The 20,639-nt window shown below is 42.6% G+C and overlaps 2 protein-coding genes across 3 annotated transcripts in view; both read right to left on the bottom strand.

Annotated features, from left to right (window-relative positions):
• Positions 1 to 17,449, bottom strand: part of ulk2 (unc-51 like autophagy activating kinase 2) — a 32,811-nt gene extending 15,362 nt beyond the window's left edge. For both annotated transcript variants that reach the window (XM_037480480.2, XM_037480471.2), the window contains exons 1-12: positions 16,314 to 17,449; positions 12,546 to 12,638; positions 12,312 to 12,353; positions 7,441 to 7,473; positions 5,910 to 5,946; positions 3,253 to 3,426; positions 2,810 to 2,883; positions 1,599 to 1,700; positions 1,450 to 1,508; positions 438 to 520; positions 280 to 330; positions 91 to 179 (exon numbers count right to left, since the gene is read on the bottom strand). In XM_037480480.2, coding sequence (XP_037336377.2) covers positions 91 to 179; positions 280 to 330; positions 438 to 520; positions 1,450 to 1,508; positions 1,599 to 1,700; positions 2,810 to 2,883; positions 3,253 to 3,426; positions 5,910 to 5,946; positions 7,441 to 7,473; positions 12,312 to 12,353; positions 12,546 to 12,638; positions 16,314 to 16,403 — 927 coding nt within the window. In that variant the 5' untranslated portion in view covers positions 16,404 to 17,449. The remainder of the gene's footprint in view (positions 1 to 90; positions 180 to 279; positions 331 to 437; positions 521 to 1,449; positions 1,509 to 1,598; positions 1,701 to 2,809; positions 2,884 to 3,252; positions 3,427 to 5,909; positions 5,947 to 7,440; positions 7,474 to 12,311; positions 12,354 to 12,545; positions 12,639 to 16,313) is intronic.
• Positions 17,450 to 18,731: 1,282 nt separating this feature from the next.
• On the bottom strand, positions 18,732 to 20,607 carry tmem97 (transmembrane protein 97). Its single transcript, XM_037471093.2, has 3 exons — positions 20,428 to 20,607; positions 20,199 to 20,343; positions 18,732 to 19,897 (listed from the first exon to the last, which is right to left on the bottom strand). The coding sequence occupies exons 1-3, from the start codon at positions 20,539 to 20,541 to the stop codon at positions 19,626 to 19,628; spliced, it is 531 nt and encodes a 176-aa protein (XP_037326990.2). The 5' UTR covers positions 20,542 to 20,607; the 3' UTR covers positions 18,732 to 19,625.
• Positions 20,608 to 20,639: the final 32 nt, after the last annotated feature.

The raw sequence follows: 20,639 nt of genomic DNA on the forward strand, positions 1-20,639 counted from the left end.
AATTGTATTGTGTATACACAATAGTACTGTTTTTACAACAAAAGTGTAATCCCCATTGAATGAAGATTCATGATGTAATCTCAAACTCACAGGAGGGGAGTTGTAGTGGATGCTGGGTGAGCTGCCACAGGAACTGTCTGTCACTGCATTGGAAGCACTAGGGACTGGCACCGGACAAGCTGAGGGCAAAAAAAATAGAGATAATTTATCTTCAAGCAGTATAATGTGAATATATTGTGCTGTAAGTTATCTTTCTTGGGAATATGAGCTTGTGCTTACATTTCTTAATCGTACACAACGGCTCCAGGAAAGGATGGCTAAAAAAAGTATCTGCAGAGGGAGGGAACAGATCAGATCAGAGAGCACCGACAAATTTGTTTATGTGAAAAACAAACCCGATTAACACATTTATCACCGCTATATTCCCTTTCACTCACCAAAGTCCATCCTGTCCTTCTGATTCCTCTGCAGCAGCCCCAGCAGAAGGTGGCCAAGTTGTTGGGATGTCTCTCTTGGGATGCTGGTTAATTAAAGCATTGAAGCATTAATACTTCTTGTGGGGAGCAAAAACAACAAATCCTACAAATTCATTGTATGTCACATTAGGTGAGATGGATCAAATAAGGTCTTGGTAACAACCCCCACCAGCATTCCACATAGACCCATCCCATTCTGTTCCTTATAGTAGTGGCAAGTACTCATGGCCTTCTTCAAAGACTGTTGCTGATGAATATTGGTGTTTAAATTTAATGTTGTCAATCAGTGTTTTGTGCTTTTTTTAAACAGTTTAGCACCGGGAAGAAAAACAAACGACCCATCCAGGTAGCAGCAGCCTCTAAACACTCCAATGCGAGCAGTCAAAGCTGGACTGTAGATCAAGCTTTGCCTCGTTACTCCTTCTCTTCACATGTCTTGACCACGGGCTTTGCAGATTTACATTTCTGCCTGTTGGTTGGGTTAAGATGAACCACACAGATGAGCCACACAGTGATTCTTAAAGCTTCATAGGGGGGGAAGAGCAGTATGCATCCTTTATTACAGCGTAGCAGTGGTCCAGAGCGCCTCACTCACAGAGGCCTGAGGTGGGATGCAAACACCGGCTACAATAAACAAGGAAAACTCATGCAAGTAATAAAAAGGTGCACAGTCAATGAAAAGAGTTTCTAACTGAGGGACGCATGATTCCACCAACCCTGTGTTGAGTTGTTGCGATTTGGTATTTCAGCCAGGAGCCATAGTGGTGGCTCGATGGACCGACATTGGCAGCCATACGCATACCATTGATACGAAACAACAGACGCGAGCACAGACATGTCATCTATCATCCGTGGTCTCAAAATCTCTACCACAGATTCTCCTCAGAACTGTCCCCTTTCATCACGGACAGCCACGGTCACACACTGCAAAAAGAAGCCTAAAGGAAAAGAGGGAGGAGGTTCTGTGGCTTACATTGGTTGTAGATTCTTGTTCTTTTCATAGAACATCCTCAGGTCTTGGGGACTATTGGCCTGAAAATACCGATACAGAAATTAGATGACAAACAGATACTGAATATCTACCAATACGTTTTTTACTGGTTGGTTGTGCACAGTATTAACCTGGAATGGGGGCTTGCCGACCAGACACTGGTAAATGACTGTCCCTATGCTCCACAGGTCGGCCCTGGCATCATAATTCTGGGACATGATGACTTCTGGGGCCTGAGGGAGGAAAGGCCACGTTAAGCAGGGAGAGTTATGCAACACACCGTCAATGAAGCTGCCACGGCATCTGGCTGTAGAGCAAGAAATGTCTCTATGTCAATCCGTCTAGTCTTTGCTTGTGCCAAGAACAAACAAGCACTAATCAACTATTGGTGACTATTTCCACCTCACAAAAAAGTCCTGCACATAAATATTATTTTAAGTTAAGAGTTGCATTATCAGCACAACGTAGTGAAATGTATTGAACTGACTCAGTTTGGGTTTTCCACGTGGTCCATTTATTTCTTACAGGAGCAGGTTTGATCATTTGGGGACTCCAAGTAAAAGCAGTCTTGCTGGATATTTGTTCTCTTTGTCTAACTGGAAAGGTTAGCATCAGCAGAGGCAGAACGTATTTTATGATATTAACTATTAATTGTAAAACTATTCAAAACACAGTAAAAACAAACTGCCTAATTCAAGTGATCAGAGAAAGAGAGGGATTCACTGCACAAGTCTGCGGAATCTGGGGTGATTGTGAATGAGTGGAAAGCACGGCCGTGCTCCTATCAGAGGACTGGTGGTTTGATCCCAGGCCTTGCTAACCTGCATGCCGACGTGTTCTTGTGTGAATGCTAGTTACGGATGGGCAGGTGGCGCTGTGCATGCTAGCTTGTGTCATTAGTATATGTGCTGGTGAATGAGTACATTGAGCGCTTTGAGTGGTCGGGAGACTAGAAACGCAGTATACCAGTCGATTTACCATTTACAATATACTCAATGGCTGATACGTGGCTGAAACTTCATAATACATCTACACGTGTCTGGGCCCTTTTTGGAAGGTGGTCACGGGCAGTTGTCTCAGTTGGCCTCGCTGTTTAGTCTGGCCCTGGTGTTGTTGCTTTGGTTTCAAACCACTGCATGCCATTGTGTATTGCTGAGGAACCCAGTGATGAGTGTATTGTCATTCGCATGAAAGGTTCTTGAGAAATCTGGAGGCAGCGACACAACCACGGGCCCAGCATTGGGCTCGCTCTGGACCGACACCCCACGAGTGTAAAAACGACTGACCTCAGATGCAATTCTTGACACACACACACAAACCAAAGACAGTAAAACACACTGACCATGTACATGGGTGACCCACACAACGTGGCTGCCATCATGTTGCTCTGGAGGTACCGTGCAAAGCCAAAGTCAGCTGCAGGGCCGGAAAATCAAGAAAAATACATGTGTTATTATTACTAGGAACACAAAACACTTTTGTTGCACACTGAAGAAAAGCGAGACAGACAAAACAGTAACACGTGCACAATACATTTCTTTCACCTAAATGCACTCATTACAATACTGTAGTGTAAAAATAAGACATTTTCATTGTGGATGGCAAAGGCGTTATCCACAGATGTATGATAGTGAATATTTACAAAGACTTCAAAAGACTTGTCCAAAAGTTGGACCAACTAAAGGCAGCATAACTTTGAAGGACCCGTTTTATTTATCTATTTATTTATTTATTTCAGCCCTCTGACAGAGTTCTGAAAGGACCTTTTCTACCTAATTCTGTCACCTATTTTGATGCGGATGCCACTGATGTTGGACCTCTTGCGACCCGCGTACGACAGCAGGATGTTCTGTGGTTTCAGGTCACGGTGGATGATTCCCTTGCTGTTGAGGATGCGCATGGCAGCAGCAATCTGCTGGAGGAAAACCCTCAGTGTGTCTTCTCTCAGAGTCCCCTTTGCTGAAGTAAAGGAGAGATATGGGCATGAAGATAAAACATTTTTTTATTTTGAAGAAAAATAACAGGGTGCCGTTAGGTGAAGCAGCTCCTTATGGAGCTCTCAGGGCTCATCTAGCCAATTCAGTACTTTGTTATTCACTTCAGTTTTAATTATGCCAGTTTTTCTTTACATGTATTCATATTGATATCTCCCTCATGTTTCAGGTGTCTAGACTTCACCGTGTGCAGCCGCCCTTCCTGAATATGTCTCGTTGACTCACCGTCCCCTTGAGTACTTAAGTGGCGTGCTCTGTGTTGTTTGTTGCTAGTTCGCCTTGTACCATTTGTCAAGCATGCCAGCACTTTTGTTTGTTTTGTCATGTAAGTAGGCCTCCACCAACCGGTCAAGCTACATCCATGTCTGTGTCTGTCATTTTATCTTTCAAATATTTGTGTAAATTTGTAAAATGTGAATGGATTCTTGACATGTAGCAACAGTTTGAGGTAAAGTGGATCTTTAAACCACTAAAATGTAGTTGATCCTCCAGGCATTCATGAGACACTGGGTTCACCAGAATGGGATTGATGGACATACAGACGAACAACCCAAAAACACAAAGCCTCCGGCCACATCTGTAGCTGGCACGGACCCATGAAAAACTGCATGATTCAAAACTGTATTTATCAGCCTCACTTAATTTAAGCAAATTATTAGCATATTACTGTAATAATCCAAAGAAAATGGTGTAAATTGAGGCAGGATTCCTCTCGCTCCATCTAACAAGTACTCGTTAGTACAGCGTGGGCATGGATCAATCCAGTGAGATTACCAATATTAATCTAGTATTTAGGGGTTTTCGGGCTTGCTGCCAACCCCAGTGGACCAACGAAAAGTGAAGTCCTGTTCTTTAATGGAGGATGGCCGTTATCTACACAGTGTTCACAGACTGGAACGTGTTAAGTAAACACAGAAGCCCTTCATTCAGGACATCAAAGTCACAACGACTAAAGAGATCAAGACTGGCAGCCAGCCGGGGCCAACACTGGTGGATTTAAAAATACATTTATAATGTCAGAGGAGTTCTTTAGTATTACTCGAGACTCCTGGTAGCCCCCTGTCACCAACAGGTCTCACCTGGCCCATTAGGTAACCGGCAAGTTTGTACATGTAGTGCAGGTACAAAATACAAAAGTGGTGTGATAAGTGAGCTGTTCCAGCAAATCAATCAGTTATTCTGCAACAGAAGAGTAAACACCTGTGGTTATCTAACAGATGTATTGGCAAACTGCCATCCAATGGCAGGGATGTGAGAGGCTCACCAGATTTGAACTCTCTTACACAATTCACAGCAACCAGAGTGTGGTGACAACTGTTCAGATGTGTGTTCTAGTGTTCTAATGAAGGATCATGTGTAAATATTGTGAACAGTTTCCCCACATGTGATGTAGCGAAAAGACTTCAGCTAGAAACTCTAAAAAAGGTTAACCTTGAGTTGAGATTTTTACAATCATTTCCATTTCAATAGTCAAGAATCAACCCTGCAAGTTAAATTATGTTGATAATTGTGCAACAGGTATTTATTGATTGTTTATTATCTCTGTGAACTACTTAGAAAAGACACAACGTGCATCCACAGATGCATTGTGTTGAAAGTCAACAGTTAACACGGTTACTTGTTAAATTGAAACACCTACTGGTCTGCAATGGTTGTGATCCTGTCTGAATTCTGCAGAATACAAGTCCACTGTTGGAATATCGATTTGGGCAACTCTACATGAAACAACCAGACATTGTGATGCTGTCTACAGTTGGAAGTCCATGCGGCATAGCTGGGGAAAAACAAGCGTGCCTATTTTTGATAACGCCTGTTCAATTACGGTCATCCACGCTGCATATGAAAGTTAGATATCACTTGTAAATTCAGACCCACGGCTCACAGGTTAATGCAAAACTAGTGGTCGAACTTGGAGTGTGACTTTTCTTTGGGGCTTGTTGAGTTCCACATGCTATATCTCAGACTTTGGCCTAGAGGATTGTACTTCCGCTGAGGCATTAGTAATGACCAATGGTCTTTATCTTTCCGATTCCCTTTTGTCGGTCCTAAAATATACAAAACATCATTCAACATTCCAAACATCCCTTCCACTGTCCATTAGATACATATCCAGTGTCAGTCAACTTGATCTGTGACTAGAAATGCTGACCTTTAAGGCATCAGAGGCATAAACAATAGAGAAGGAACCCTTTGTACAAAGCTGTAGTTGTTCCCATACTCACATGGAAAACATGGAGAAATATTAACATCCACATGTGCATATGTACACAGTAACATCCCCACATAATAAAGAGTTAGATTATTCTACAAACTATCACACTTGGATACGAAATGACCACATTCCCACTCGTTGGAGCACAATAGCTGCAGGCATGGCATCTCCTCTGCAGTATTTGTCACTTTGTTTCGATGAAAAATAACTGTCAGATTGATTAGTGTGATGCTTACCTTGCAGATAGTCAGCAAGATCCCCTCCATTACAGTACTGTGTGGGGAGACAAACAATCACTACCAGCCATAACTAAGTTCAGGTTCAACAATGTAAAGCCGTGAAGCACATTTTGGCTTTATGCATGCGTGTGCGCGTGCATGCGTGCGTTTGAGTGTCTTTATCTTTGCGGATGAGTGTTAGCGCTAATCCTAACCAAGATTATGGCTCATCAATTAATCGTCTTAGCTGTAGGTTTATCTGTGCCAGTGAGTTCTAAGGAGAAACAACTCAACAACTGTAGTGTAGAAGGGTAAAAGAAAGGGAGTGGAAAAACAAGATGAGAAAGGCAGAATTAAGTTATATTCTACTCCCTGAGTCACGTATGACCTCATTAAGGCTTTTGCTGATGGTGGAGTAAAGTGCGGTCTGAGTCAGCGCTTTGGCACTGGATTATTTTAAAAATATGTTTCCTTTTAGAAACAGCAGTGAAACAAGTGTGATTCCTAGGTTACTTCTACACTTTTTAGGCATGAAAGTTAGCTTTTAGATTCTCCATATGTTATTGCTTTTGTTTTTTTATTTTTTCTCTGCAAGAATGGCAGACAATCAACTTTTGAATTGAAGTTGCATTGAAATGCTTTGTGGCTTTGGTGGTTCCTCGTAGCAGAGACATTGACACCAAGAGACACTACATGTTTTCCCCAATTTGTACTATTAAAAACTAGAATTTGATGTATTGTAACACAAACAATAATGATTTCTGTTGAAATCTGTTGGATGCATAAGTATTCACTCCCCTCATACTAGAACCCCTTTTAGGTGCAAATACAGCTACAAGTCATTTGGGGTAGGTCTCCGCCAGCTTTGCAAATTTAAAGATGGAAATGTTCGTACATTCTTCTGGGGAAAAAAGCGGAAGCTCACTCAGATTGGATGGAGATTGTCTGTGAAGTGTTGGGTTTGTACATTTTGTAATGATAGATTTATGGTGTTCTGTGAAATGTTCAAAGCGTGGGATATTTTTTTCTAACCTAACCCTGCTACATACTTACTTACAGCTCCAACTTTATCCCTGTCTTCACGATGTTGATCTCAATGGCCGTCACTGAACAAGTGTATTTATACTGAGATTAAACTGGGGACAAGCGGGCCCTATATGCTAATTATGTGACTGAAGAATTGGTTGTACCAGATCTATGTTAAGGGTTTTTAGGTTTTTACAGTACAGGCGGTAAATATATATGCATTCAACACTTTAGATTTATATTTGTAAATCCATCCATTTTGTGTTTGTCTATTACATAAAATCCCAATGAAAACAATTTGAATCTCTTGTTATACTATATTTAAATGGTGAAAAATCCAAGGTGACAAATACTTATGCAAGGTCCCGTACATCACTTATACTATATTTCATTTTTTTATAAAAAGGCATTACTAAAGAAATAATGAAATAATGCCAAACAAGACAAACATTACACAACACATAATTAGAGGATATGAGCTTTGAATCATCGAATACCCAGACAGTCCTGTTTCTATACATACCTCCATGACCAAGAAAACAGAGTTGGGTGTTTCCTGGAAGAGAAGAGACACAGAATCAAATTATCCTGAAGCAGTGGTCAGCTCCTCTGCAATCCACAGGACATCAAATACAGCACTCGCCATTTACGTTAACAGTGCTACCCCCGAACATATAACCCTTATATATAATATTTTTGTCTTATGAAAATGCATTCAATGCCCATGACATCGCAAGTTATGTGTTGATAGAAAAATGAACAACTCTAAATCAACGGGAAATTTTGACATCTATATAATGCTAAGACCACTAGCCACAGCAGTTAGCTACCGCCATTAGCTAAACATCTAGCTACAGCTATCAACGACAGCCAATCACAGATGCTAGCTACATCCACTAGCTACTGCAGCTAAGGCCACTAGCCACAGCTGCTAGCTACAGCCACAAGCTCTGGCCCAGTGTCCCGAGGCTACTCAATCAATGTGAGAGCCCTCGGTAATTGGTTGTTTGTTTGGTTTCTGAGTTAGGTAAGTCTTTTCCAATCCTATACATTGTTTTCTCCACTTAGGGGCAGCTGGTTGTGGGGGAAGGGACACTCCGAGGATTACATTATGACACAAATGAATTCTGCAGCCCAATCAGGAGACAATGGGGCGGAAGCAGAGCCCACATACTTTAGAGGCTAGCGAGGAGGACTAGCCATTGTCACAGAACAACACTCTTACACAATCACAAACGAGAGCGTCCCCTTTACCCAACTGAACAGGATACCAATAACAACAACAAAGGTACTTCTAGGACAAGCTCCTGCTTTTTACTACACACGATGTACTATTTATCTAGCGGTTTTCTCTGGCTGCTGCAGTCGCTTGACTTTGGTTCTTTCCCTAATTACTAAGAAGTGAGATGCATTTCAAGAGGCAGGTGCTCACTGCAGCACATAGGGTAGCCTGTGTTTGTGAGGTATTTGAGGAGCTAGAAGCTCACACTCATGAAAGTAGTGACCGCTTGAACCGTTTACAATAACAAGTGTTTTTTCCTACAAGGCACTGTTCACACATTGGCTGCATGATAAATAAAAAACTCAACTTGAACTTTGGACATGATAGCTCTGTGCAGGAAGAGGGCGTGCTCCAAAACATTCCTTTACAGAACAAAATATTCCAAAACAACTATGATATAAATAGCCCCTCTATTATCATAACCTCATGAGCACACTCATGAAACGATAGAATCTGCTGGATGGAAGGAGGGATGAAATGATTTCATCATCCCAAGTGTTGAGAACTGACAGCACAACACACACAAACATTTGGGACATGTGAGACAAATCAGCACTGTGGCCAGTTAGTCGTTGAGTTATTGCATTCACACTCGAGCTTAAGGATCTTGTTATGCAACAATATGGGGGATGGGATATGGCCAAATTGGAGAGGGTGGAGAAAGAACATAGAGAGAGTGTGTGTGTGTGTGTGTGTGTGTGTGTGTGTGTGTGTGTGTACGTACCAAGGGGAGGGGGTGGGTTAAGAATTTGTGGTGAGCCAGTCTGCGTTTTGTCACACAAGCAAGAATTGTAATCCGTGGTATTCTGGGTAAACTGGTCTCATTTAGGAGATAAACCTGTGCTTTGACACCACGTGTCTCACAGGATGAAAGCAGCAAGGGAACAGTAACTCGGGTTAAGAGGGGAGGAGGTTTGTTATTGTGTAGTTTGTTATTTCACAGATGTGCTGATATGGCCACTTACACAATACACACGCAAAGCAGTGCGCAGACAAAGGAACATAATGTACCGTAAACATGCACATCATAGCTATAATGCACTTCCACATGGAAATGCATTATACAATGAACTGCAGACGTTTAGACGTTATAGATATATACGCTCAGAAAATGTCTTTTGAAAAACAGACACATCTTCTGAAGATTATGCGAGTGGGTTGGCTCATGTGCTGGTCAAACATCTTTCATCAACAAAGATTAATTTTCTAAACCTGATTAGGTCATGGTTTTGCTGGATTAAAACCATCTTAAAATTAAGATTGATTCATTTGAACCGTTCATTTTGACATTCCTATATTAAACTTCATTGCATCCAAACTCCAAATTACAATTTCATCCAGTAAATAATGTCAACCGTACACTTGCGGAAGCAAATCTTATAAAAAGGGAGCCTTTTTGAGATAGATTTCAGTAACTTAATAACATTCCTCAAAGAAAGCCACATTCAACCTAAGGTTATGATGCTGCTGCACCAGTAGGGAGTTGTTCACATGGTCATTACTGTGCTGCTCCATTAAGCGAACATGCTTTTTCTCAAAGAAGGAGAAATTAGACTAACAGACTTTAAGATGGCATGATAGAGAACTATCGAATGTTTTGTGAAAGAATACAGAGCAAGTATCACAGTTTACTTACTAGGCCTCAACTAATGGCATTTTTTAATGTGGGTAAGATTGCATCTTTACAGTGATTCAACTCCCATTTGAGAAGCTGTGTGTGTGTGTGTGTGTGTCAGTGACAGTGTTTTTCTTCTGAGCTTCTGTCCCAGGCTGTTAAATGTCTGGAAAGCAAGGCTCTGTAAAGAAACAAGGGGCAGGGGGCGTACTGCATGTTTCTAGGAAAACTCCCAAGCTCCAGAAAACCCACAGCTATCCAACTTCTTTTCAGCCCTCCTTATATGTCAGTCCTGCCTCAATTGCATACACACGTGCATGCGGACGCACACACACAGAGAGACAGAGAAAGCACAACATTAGCTTCTTTGAATATTGCCTTAACAATCAACAAGCAATCACTTGTCTGCTGTTAGTTTGATGATGTGAATGTTAAATACTGCTTTGATATAAATACTTAATAGGGCTGTACATAAACTAGTTTTTACGATTAAAAGAGCACAATGTTCTTCATAGATTTAGCCTCTTAAAATGAAAAAGTATTTAAAGTTGACAGGGGATGATAGAATGTAAAAAACGAAAATAATTAGCCCTCCTGTTGTCCTTTCACAAGAATCAAGACTGCAGAACTGCACGGTGCAGCATAACGGACAGAGAGGAAGGAGAGCTAGCCATAGACCAGACAAAATACACATAATGATGTTGTCTCGCACGAAGAACAAATTACAAATTTACTAGAGGGGGAACAATGAGACGACCCTCCAGCGGGCCGCTGGTGTCAATTTGTCTGCCCAACGAATTAGAAACAGACTTCATGAGCGTTTGCATAATAATTAGCATGAGAGCAGGTTCACCCTGCGTCAGACAGGCTCTGGAGAAGCCAAGGACAAAACCATGATGCCTGCAAAATTGCTCAGTGACCAGTTTGGTGGTGGGCCAGTGATGGTCTGGGGAAGATAACCATGGAGGGACGCACAGACCCCTCCAGGCTAGAAAAAGCAGTCTGACTGCCCTTCGGTATGGTGATGAAATCCTTGAACAAATGGTCAGACCCTACGTGGTGCAGTAGGTCTTGGGTTCCTCCTGATGCACGACAATGCCCGGCCTCATGTGGCAAGAGTATGCAGGCATTACCTGGAGGATGAAGGAATTGATGCTATTGAATGGCCCTCACAATCACCTGACCTAGACCCAATAAAACGCCTCTGGGACATTATGTTTCGCTCCACCAGACGCCGTCAGACTTCTTTTTGATGCCCTTGGAGAGATCTAGGAGAACATCCCACAAGACCAACACTGTTGTTTGGCAAAATGGAAGAGCCTGCCAAATATTCTTTTTACTTTTTGGGGTAGGCTAAAAACTTTAATTTCCATCAGAAGATGTGGCTTCCTTTCTTACCACATCACAAAATTCATATCAACTCAAACTTTTTTATTGAACATAACAATGAGTTCATTGTACTCCACAGTCACCAGTTATCAATCAATAGAGTATCTTTGGGATGTGGTGGAACGGGAGATTCATCATCGATGTGCAGCCGACAAATCTGCAGCATCTGCCTAATGCTATCAACTCCTTGCTGAAGGTACGTCACGAAGAAGGCAGTTCTGAAGGCAAAAGGATATCCAACCTTTTACTAGCAAGGTGTATTAAATAAAATGGCCGATTGGTGTATAAGTAAGTAGGTAAGTCCTGCAGCACAGACTACCAACAAAAACTACACCTGGTGAGGCTGGGGGAAGTCAGACTGGAGATTCAAGGAATAACAATGTGTCGAAACAAGAAACTGGCAAAAAGGCAGCTGCCAGTTGCTATTGCGTTCCAAAGGGCTGAAACGCAGCAGACTCTATTGACAGAGTCCAGCAGGGAGGAGATGCACATGGTTACACAACGCAACAGACAGACCGCTGGGACACACACAAAGAAGCAGCTGCTAAGGAAAGCACACAAGGAATCAATGCAGCTAAAGGGGTGGCATGGCAAAGTCAATCCAAACGGAGACTAAACAGGCAAACACAATGAAGACACAGAAAGAGGAAGTGCATGAAAAAACAGCTGAGCACCCAGGATCCAATCATTATCTGTTCAAAGATTCCGTCATCTCTAGTACTATCTCTAACAAAGCGTGCCATCGGTCCATAATGAGTAACCCAGCATCAAATAACATCTCCAGGCATTATACCACTGTTAAAGGCTAGAAACAGTCATCTTTCAAAGACATACAATCAAATGTTCTGTCCCCAGAGATGTGCAATCATTATTACAAGCCTTTTTTTATATACTGGGATCTGGAAGAGGGTCAGGAATATGTGCTGTTAAAATACTAACGCAGATTCACCCTTGACTTGGTTGTCAGTTCCTTCCCAGAATTTTACATCCTCAAAAATATACCTGTATATACCTGTTTATGACTGAATTCTAAAGTTGTAATCCATGGGGGAATACTATTGACTCCGTCATTCTCTATTAAGATAAAAAATCATTAATAATAACTTACCTGGACATCGTAAAGTGCCACAATGTTTTCATGCTGCAGCTCCTGAGCAAAAACAGAACAGAAATCAAACATTAACGTGCTACAGAAGCCAATGGAATCTCTTTCACCAACACCTTTTAATGTTTCTATCAAGGAAGTTGAGGTTCCTCCCTGTTGAAGGTGCAGAGGCCCAAGTAAGATCACTCTTTAAATACATTGAGCAGAAAGGTCAGAGCCAATTAAGCATTAACTCACCTTCAGGATTTTGATTTCTTTGCCAAGAAGGATCTGGGACTTGGACAGGTTCTTCTTATTAATGCTCTTTATGGCCACCTCCCAATCTGTCTTCTGAAAATAAAGATTATATCAGCTTTAAGATGAAAACTTCCCCATCCCCCTGTAACCCCCCCCCCCCCTCCCCTTATCTTGTATCATGTGAACAGGACTCTGATAATCACAAACACATTCACAGTGTGCACACTGTCTTTACTTTACCTCCGATCGGCTGGAGACAAGAAAATGATGCACTTTTGCAAAGCAACTCCTCGCATGTATGGAGACACTCACTATATGGGAGACGGTATATTCTAAAGCAGTGGCTCTCAAACTTTTTTTTTGTGACGTACACACAGGGACTTGTTTTCAGCAGCAGTGCTGCGACGCTTCAACCACGACTCCTTTGTTTGAGCTTTCAAGGCTGCAGTGATGGAGGGTGAGAACAGGGGCGAACAGGGTTTTTAGGATAATGAAATATAATAACGAACTAAACATAAAATTCAGTTTAGCAACTTGCACATTTAAAATTGACTAAGAAAAATCTCACGTACCCCCTTTTAGGGACACACTGTTCTAATAAGTCTGCATGTCCCATGGGCCAAATCCAAATCATGTTTTCATAAGTAGGCAGAAGCAGGCTGCCTGGTAAAAAGTGACCCGTTTGTCTCATTTCTCAGTTGGCAGGAAGTTCTGAAATTTTCAAATTTATGTGTACTGAAGAAGTGACATCTAGATAACTTTATTATATTATTTTCATTAACATATGTGCAGTGCATTGAGTTTTTCCTGAGTTGCAGCACCGTGTTGCAACTGCATCACAGGGAGGAGCTGTGTATCTATTCTTTTTTTTCTTCATTGGCTAGATGGTGTTCCCGATATAGTTTGTTATTTAATGTTCAAAAGTTTGTAGGTTTGGTCGGGGAACTTCAGGATTCTTTGAGTAATATAATAATAAAGTGGTTTTAATTTTTAAAAAAGTGATATATTTTTTGAGCTTTCACAATACACAGTCACTATTGTGACGAACAAGAAACAAAGCAATCAGGTTGTATACATTTTACAGTGTATGGGCATGGTCGTCTCTTATTGGTTAAAATCATGCTGGTGTCTGAGTAACTATAAGTTTATTAAGCAGGGACAGAGCATATTCCACACCATTTTTGCATACATTCAGAAAAATCAAATCATAGCAAGGCAAAATAACAATCTTGTATATACGTACATACCACTATATACACATCATAAGAAAGCAGACTACAGGACTCCTTTTATTTTTAAACATGGTTTGTGTGTAAGCTTAAAACAAAGCCTGCTGGCCTAAACTGCACGGCCAGCATAACTACGCGAGCGTTGACGTGAGACGAAGGAAATTGTAGCCTTCCCAATGACACCAGGTCACTTGGGTTTCTGACAGCCCAGCCGGCCTCTGGCGCTGACTGACGAGGCGCTCAGATGACAGCTCGGACGAGGGCCAGGCCTCCTACCTCCTCGAAGAGCTAAGTGAGACGGGCCGAATGATCTCCCTTCGAGATGAGCTCATGGAGCAGGTACTTAAAGATTTGGAGGTTTCCCGAGCTCAAATGCTCTCAGGACATTAAGCTGCACACGCTCAGGACACAGGGGTGGGAGGTTGGATTCTGTGCACATGAGGAAAAACCCACTTATAGTATGGACAAATTAAATCAACATGCTCAGTTGAACAGGAAGCTAAGGAAGTCCATGAATAAAAGGCTCTGGTATCCAAACAAATCTGGGTTAAAATACGATTTTCTTCTTCTGCGGTTGCACTTCGCCTCACGCCGCTTGGCAGAGAATAAAGCACATGAGGAAGTGTGTGTGAGTGTGTGTGTGTCAGCTGAGCTGCATCCATACCCAGTTCACTGACAGCCTGTCCAGCCAAGTGTGACTGAGCTACAAACACTACCCCCATAGAATCTCTTAAATCCTCCCACTGACCCATCACGTAATGAGCTAATGGCTAGCTAGTGCACCGCAGAATGAGGAGTAAAGCACTTTCCTTCTGCTGAAAGTCATGCTGCAGAGATAGAGGCACCATGTCGTCCCTTCAGAATAAGGCATGACGTAATGTATGGATCCTGGCCGGGTGCAGCGGTGTGAGGTACGGGGAGACTAGCATCAGCAAAGCTGCAAAAGAACTACAACCAGAAAAAGGAGTGGCTACATGCTTAATGTCTCGTTTGGGCCTATGAAGAGATCGACTCCGGTCATGACCTCAAAAAATGTTCTACAAAAAAGGTAGACTCGTTAAGAGTCAGCTGACAGACATTTCCAACAGAGGGGGGAATTATCTGGACTTTTGAGTTATGTAATGCATGTTGCGAAGCATTGCCACTATGAAAATATAAGTTTTGAACCATCATCTGAAATATTTACATCTGATTTGTCTTTATATTATGTCTTTTGGTCTTGAGCCTGATGTTATATCTGAAATGACACTCATTTTTCAAGTTTAACCTGTTATTAGCATTCAGAAAGACTACTTTCCACATAATATTGGGAACTATATTCTTCTTAGTTGCAGTCTTAATGTTTATCCATGATTATTTACACTTAATACATTTTACCCAAATAATGACAGACCTAGTGGCTCTAGCTGCTGTCCTTTGTTGCAGCTTATTGGATATTTTGCCGAGGGCTCCAGCTGTTACATTAATATGTGAAGCACAGTTGGCAAAGGATGTTAATGTAATCAGAGTTTGACATGGAATTACATTTCAATAACATTGAGGTTTCTTTTTAGGAATTGGTTTTTCTGGGATATTAAATGCAAAACCGCTTCTGCTTTTTGATTACTGAATAATTGTCTAACATTACAATGTAACAGAAGCAGATAACATCAAACACCTCTGTGTAAATCAGGTGGCTCCAACAGTCTTGTTCCTCATTAGGTGGAAATAATCCCATCAAATAGACTGGACAGCAGACGATTGGACTTTTAAAAGTGCACACACACCGATTACATGCCAGGAGCTTTTGAGCTAGACAGCAAGGCACCCATGGTGGACCGATGTGCAGCTGCACGGCTTCCACTGAGGATGGCTAAATGTTTGCCGTTCTCAGTTTCCCAGGCCATCGGGCCGAAGGGATCAGGTGCTGCTCAGCGCCGGTAGGCGCATGCAGCATGCTTTGGTGTGGCTTTCATTGAGGAATTCAGGGCAGTCTCACAGCAGTGAGTGAAAGATGATGTCATCTCCTTCATGTCCGTCACAAACAAACAAACTCCCCATTCGTTCATTGTTAAAAGTTAACTCTATTTCAGAGGATTGTGTTGATCATATAATTGGATGCAGTGATTCAGTATAAATGAGTCCTGCTCCAGCTCTTACATAAGGGAGGATTATACATTTAAAAAGGAGGCAAAAGGAAAAACACTGCATCCCATGCGCCCTCCTTCCTCACTACGTCAGCAAGTCATTCACTGCTGCCTGACTCATCCCTTTCATGAATGAACCAGGCGGCCATGGATGCACTTATACAACTAGCAGGAGGATGAAACGACACTGAAATCACATTTCACAGCATGATTGGTCGGATCCCCAAACCTGATCAAAATGTCCCGCCAGAAAAATGTGCAATATTCCCATTGGGAAAGAATAAGTGACAACGTCGACTGCACAAAAGCATTCTGCACTGACCCAGATTTTTCAATAAAGCTGCCTACTTACCCCCCTTCCGTCGTGCAGGAAAGGAGGTGGGGGGGGGGGACTCTACGGACCGTTCATTTACCTTTCTATGTCTTCCTTTGAATACCACAGCAAAGGCTCCATGTCCGACCAGGTCTTTTCTGCTGTACTCAAAGTCTCCCACTGGCTCCATGGTGGTAGGCCGGGGGTCCGGCCGATCCGGGCCACTGCTGGATCGCCTCAATTTGTTGGGCTCCTCGGAAAACGATCCTGGAGCGAACGATGCTCTCGATCAGGTCGATGCTGCGTATTTACTTCATAACAAGCTGATCTCATGTGCCTTATTGCATGAATAAGAGATCAGGACGACTCGGGACATAACGGATGGAAATGCCCTCTGAATCGGTTGGTATAATGGTAATATCACGCAGAGCAGATGGCGCTGAGCGTGGCAATCCGGAGCGAAACAGTATCAGCGCCAGCCCGACAGTCTTTGACCCAGTTCGATAGCTGCAATCCAGTTTAGCGTCACTCTCCAAGGAGGCTCACTGACACGCTGCGTGTCCCCGGTCACCGTACCTGTCTCGGGGGGATGGGGCAGTCTACATGATGCCCACCCTGCTGGAGATGGCCATGCAGAGGTGGAAGGCAGCTGCAGACAGCGAGCTATCGGTTAGCCTGACAGTGACATAGCAATGTGGCAGCCCCTCGGGTCATCGCTGCTGTCCGCTCTCTGCTAACACGCCAGCAATAATTCGCCAAGTACCGTGACGCTATCCCCGGCTTGTCGATCCAGAAGAATTTTTGTATCCGTTTCTACACGTCGGAACGATGCGTGCGACTAGCCAAGACCCGCGAGCTAGTCCACCGACAAGGCTTGCGTTGACCAACGCGGACGCGAACACAGGACCGTTGTTTGTGTGAAGGGCTGGTCCCGTGAGCCGTCCTCTCCGACCAGACGTCCAGCAGACACGGTTCTCTCCTCCGGGGACACACGCACGAGACACGGAGAGGGCATCAGCCGAATCCGTGCGATAATAAAGCACACCTGGTGGTTCCCTTCGGGGTCAAACCTTACAGACCAGCTGGCGTTGATGTTAGCACCGGAAGCCCAGGTCGTATTTTAGTAACAGCTGACTTCCACGCGAAGCTGCGGGATGGTAGGGTGCTAATATGAAGGGTTCGGGTTGTAAGCACTGCGCAGCTTCGTCACGTCACGTGAGCATGCTGACGGTCACTTCGACAACACTGGAAGCAAGTGCCGTGTTGTTGGTTTATACCCTGCCTTGCGCGGAAGATTTCCTTCCGCTGCAAAAGATAGTCCCTTCCTGGAGGTTTATTCAAGCTTCAAACTAACTTGATCGTCTATATTTTAATGAATATCCTAATCTCATGGATATATATTTTTCGACGGGAAAAGGTATTTGAAGAATGCATGCAAAGTGGCTTGTTAGATGTATAGTTTTTAATTGTTTACTACTGAGTTATAAATGAAATTGAATTTGCCACAAAGGAACAGGAGAGAAAGTGGCTAATACTTGCAATCAATGTCTTCAGATGATATAATTATATTTTAAGATGGGACATGATTTAGTAAGGATTAAAACACAGGTATAGTTCAAAATAACCTTACGAAATGTACAGAGTTTAAGCACTCTCAGGCCGTGGCTCAATGACAACACAGCAATTTTTAGTAAACTAGGGTAATCATACGCTTCTTGAAAAAAGAAAAAATATCTTCATTAATCCTCATTTATTATGAAAATACATTTTATACAGCGGTAAAAGGGGAGAGTTGAACACGTAATCAATGTTATTTCTGATGATGGCATCTGTAGCTATTTGACACCCTCTGGTGGCTAAAAACATGCAAAGTATTATAAGCACAACGTTCATAATAATTTGCATTATGAACACGTGAACGCAACGTGAACATTATGAACACAACGTGAACTCATAACAGAAATTCAGCGGTTCAATCCCCAGCTCCTCCAGTCCATGTCCATGGATCCTTGGGTCAACACACTTAAACCCCAAATTCCTCCTGAAAGCTTTGTGTTAGTAGTGAATGGTCATAAGTGTGTGAATGGTTGGAGGATGACACGTAGTGTTTAAGTGTTTTGAAGACTAGAAAAGTTAATTTACCATCTCAAGGCATGGCTATTCAGGGCTGCAGAAACATGTGGTTGGTTATTGGGGGATGATGGAAGTCATTTACATGAATCAGTTATTTTAGGTGTCCAAAAGTAGCTGGAGGTAGCACATCTGGTATTTCCCCCCTGTGTTGGGGTTTTAAATAGTGTGAACTGCTTGTACGAGTTGTTAAAGTGGAGATTCTCTTGGCCCCTTGGACACTGAGTACTGAGTTTTCAAGTTAGTCTTGGTACAATTTTAATGTGACTTAACTTTACCAGTATGAGTGTTAAAATAACCAGATGTTAGTGACTGGGATGACAAAACGAGAGGGAGTAGATAAGCTGATAAACTTTGTCCCTTAAAGACAAAATTTGAAACATTTGACTGCTGTGAAAATGTCAATTTAATACTGATGATCAACGTTAGTAAAGGACACCATTTAAAGACGATGTGATCATGTATAGCGTTTGGCCTATGGTTGCATAATGCCGCCCTTTCTTGGCACCTGGGCTGTAGTGTGTCGGGTAAATGACCAGAGCTACTATTGCACCTTTAAATGCAAGTAAGTCTGCTAATCACATTATACTACAAATACTTCTGCTTTAATATAAGCTCCACAAAGCTCTAATACAACAGAACAGTGAACTGGCCCGATTGCATGGGGGATCAGCCACATTTCTATTCATTTTCTATACTTTGTCACTGAGTTTACTTTCCTGCACTTAGAAAGTCCATCAATATTTTCTTTTCATAACATTTTAACAAGACAAATTTTCATAGTTTTGCACCAACTAAAATATGTGTAAACATACAGGTTTTGGAAATGACCCTGAACTGAAGTTTGATTTATTAATGAATATTCATACTTCACAGCTTTGCTGGTGGGGGGACAGACACTGTTATCAGATATATATCAAAATGAACAGGCTGCCAGACCTGTTGCTGTTGGTGCCAGAGTCCTTCTGAATAACAACCAGAGGCAGCTTACTTCTTCATAGATATGCAAACGCAGGAGAATAACTGCCATACTAGGATTTTTTCCAGTCCTTTGTAAGGCTATTCATTTTTTACTTTTGTTACTGATAAAACACACAAAAGAAATTCAACTGTTAACGCATAAAGTGATCATTTACTTTAAAAGTTATCTTTTGAAAGAATGACATTTAGTTATAATTGTGCCTGGTTTAACAATAGGGAAATTATTTCTAATAGTGTGGTGCAGTCTGAATCCTCCGCCTAAAAGAAGAGTGAAATCAATTTCTTTATTCTGGTGGTGCTGTCAGTTCTTCTTGGATTTGGCTGACTTGTGTCGTGATGTGGAGGTGGAGTTGTATGTGGAGGACAGCAGCATGGTGAGGAGCAGCAGCAGGGGCACAAGCAGATATGGGATGTATATGGAGACCAGTAGCCAGCGCTCCTTCAGGGTCTGGGGACCAGCATGGGGTTTCATAGGGAACTGGTGGAACAGGATGTGAGCTAGGATGGGGACCAGTGTGGTGGCCACATGTGTGGAATACACGATGGCAGGAGTCCGGATCCATTTACAGCCACCTGAAACACAAGGAACCCAGTGAGTGATCAAATGAAGCTGCAGAACACACTCTGGGGTCAAAGGTCACTCCAGTAACTCCATAGACAAGCCTTTGGATCATCCAAACGTATGCTGCTGTTGATATTTCATTTGAAATGTCGTCTTAATGTGTCAAATTAAGAAGATTTAGAGCTGGGGAACATAAATCCCTGCGAGCTAATGTGAAAAGATATGCAATAGGTCGAATGAGTACTTCTGTGTCAACAAGCAATGACGACGCGTTCAGGTACGTCTCTTCGACGTCGTTCGGTATGAACCAACCTTTCAGGAAAGCGTAGGCTGCAACCGGGAAAAACGGCATTTGAATCAAAGCCTCGCAGAAAATGAAAGACTGGAACCATTGTGGCGGATCCAGCACCATGGGGTCTCTGAACTCTTGCGCGTACCACTGCAGAAGGTCCTTCAGCTGGTGGAGGGAAAGATCCATGGTGCCATTTGAGCAGTCTATTGCAACTTTGTAGGCAAATATACAGCTTTATGAGACACTTACTGGCTGAGGATACACATGTCCGGGCAGCAGGGCTTGTAGGTCGATGAACAGAGTGATGGGAATGTGAGAGGCAAAGTAGAAGAAGAAGAGAACTTCCAACACGCGGACAGACATGGTGTCAGAATTATTCGGTCCTGTAGATGTCAAAGTGTGACTCGCTGCAGTGGCGCGTCTCAGAAGGCGGGGACGCGTGTTCACAATGACGAATCCCA

This window comes from Pungitius pungitius, chromosome 3, assembly GCF_949316345.1.
Source record: "Pungitius pungitius chromosome 3, fPunPun2.1, whole genome shotgun sequence".
Lineage (NCBI taxonomy): Eukaryota > Metazoa > Chordata > Actinopteri > Perciformes > Gasterosteidae > Pungitius > Pungitius pungitius.

Bases quoted from the DNA above. Each gene is read 5' to 3' on its own strand.
- tmem97 (XM_037471093.2), bottom strand. From the start codon at position 20,541: ATGTCTGTCCGCGTGTTGGAAGTTCTCTTCTTCTTCTACTTTGCCTCT. The intron at 20,344-20,427 runs GTAAGTGTCTCA...TCCCTCCACCAG, and splicing joins GACATGTGTATCCTCAGCCA to CTGAAGGACCTTCTGCAGTG. The intron at 19,898-20,198 runs GTTGGTTCATAC...CTTGTGTTTCAG, and splicing joins AGCCTACGCTTTCCTGAAAG to GTGGCTGTAAATGGATCCGG.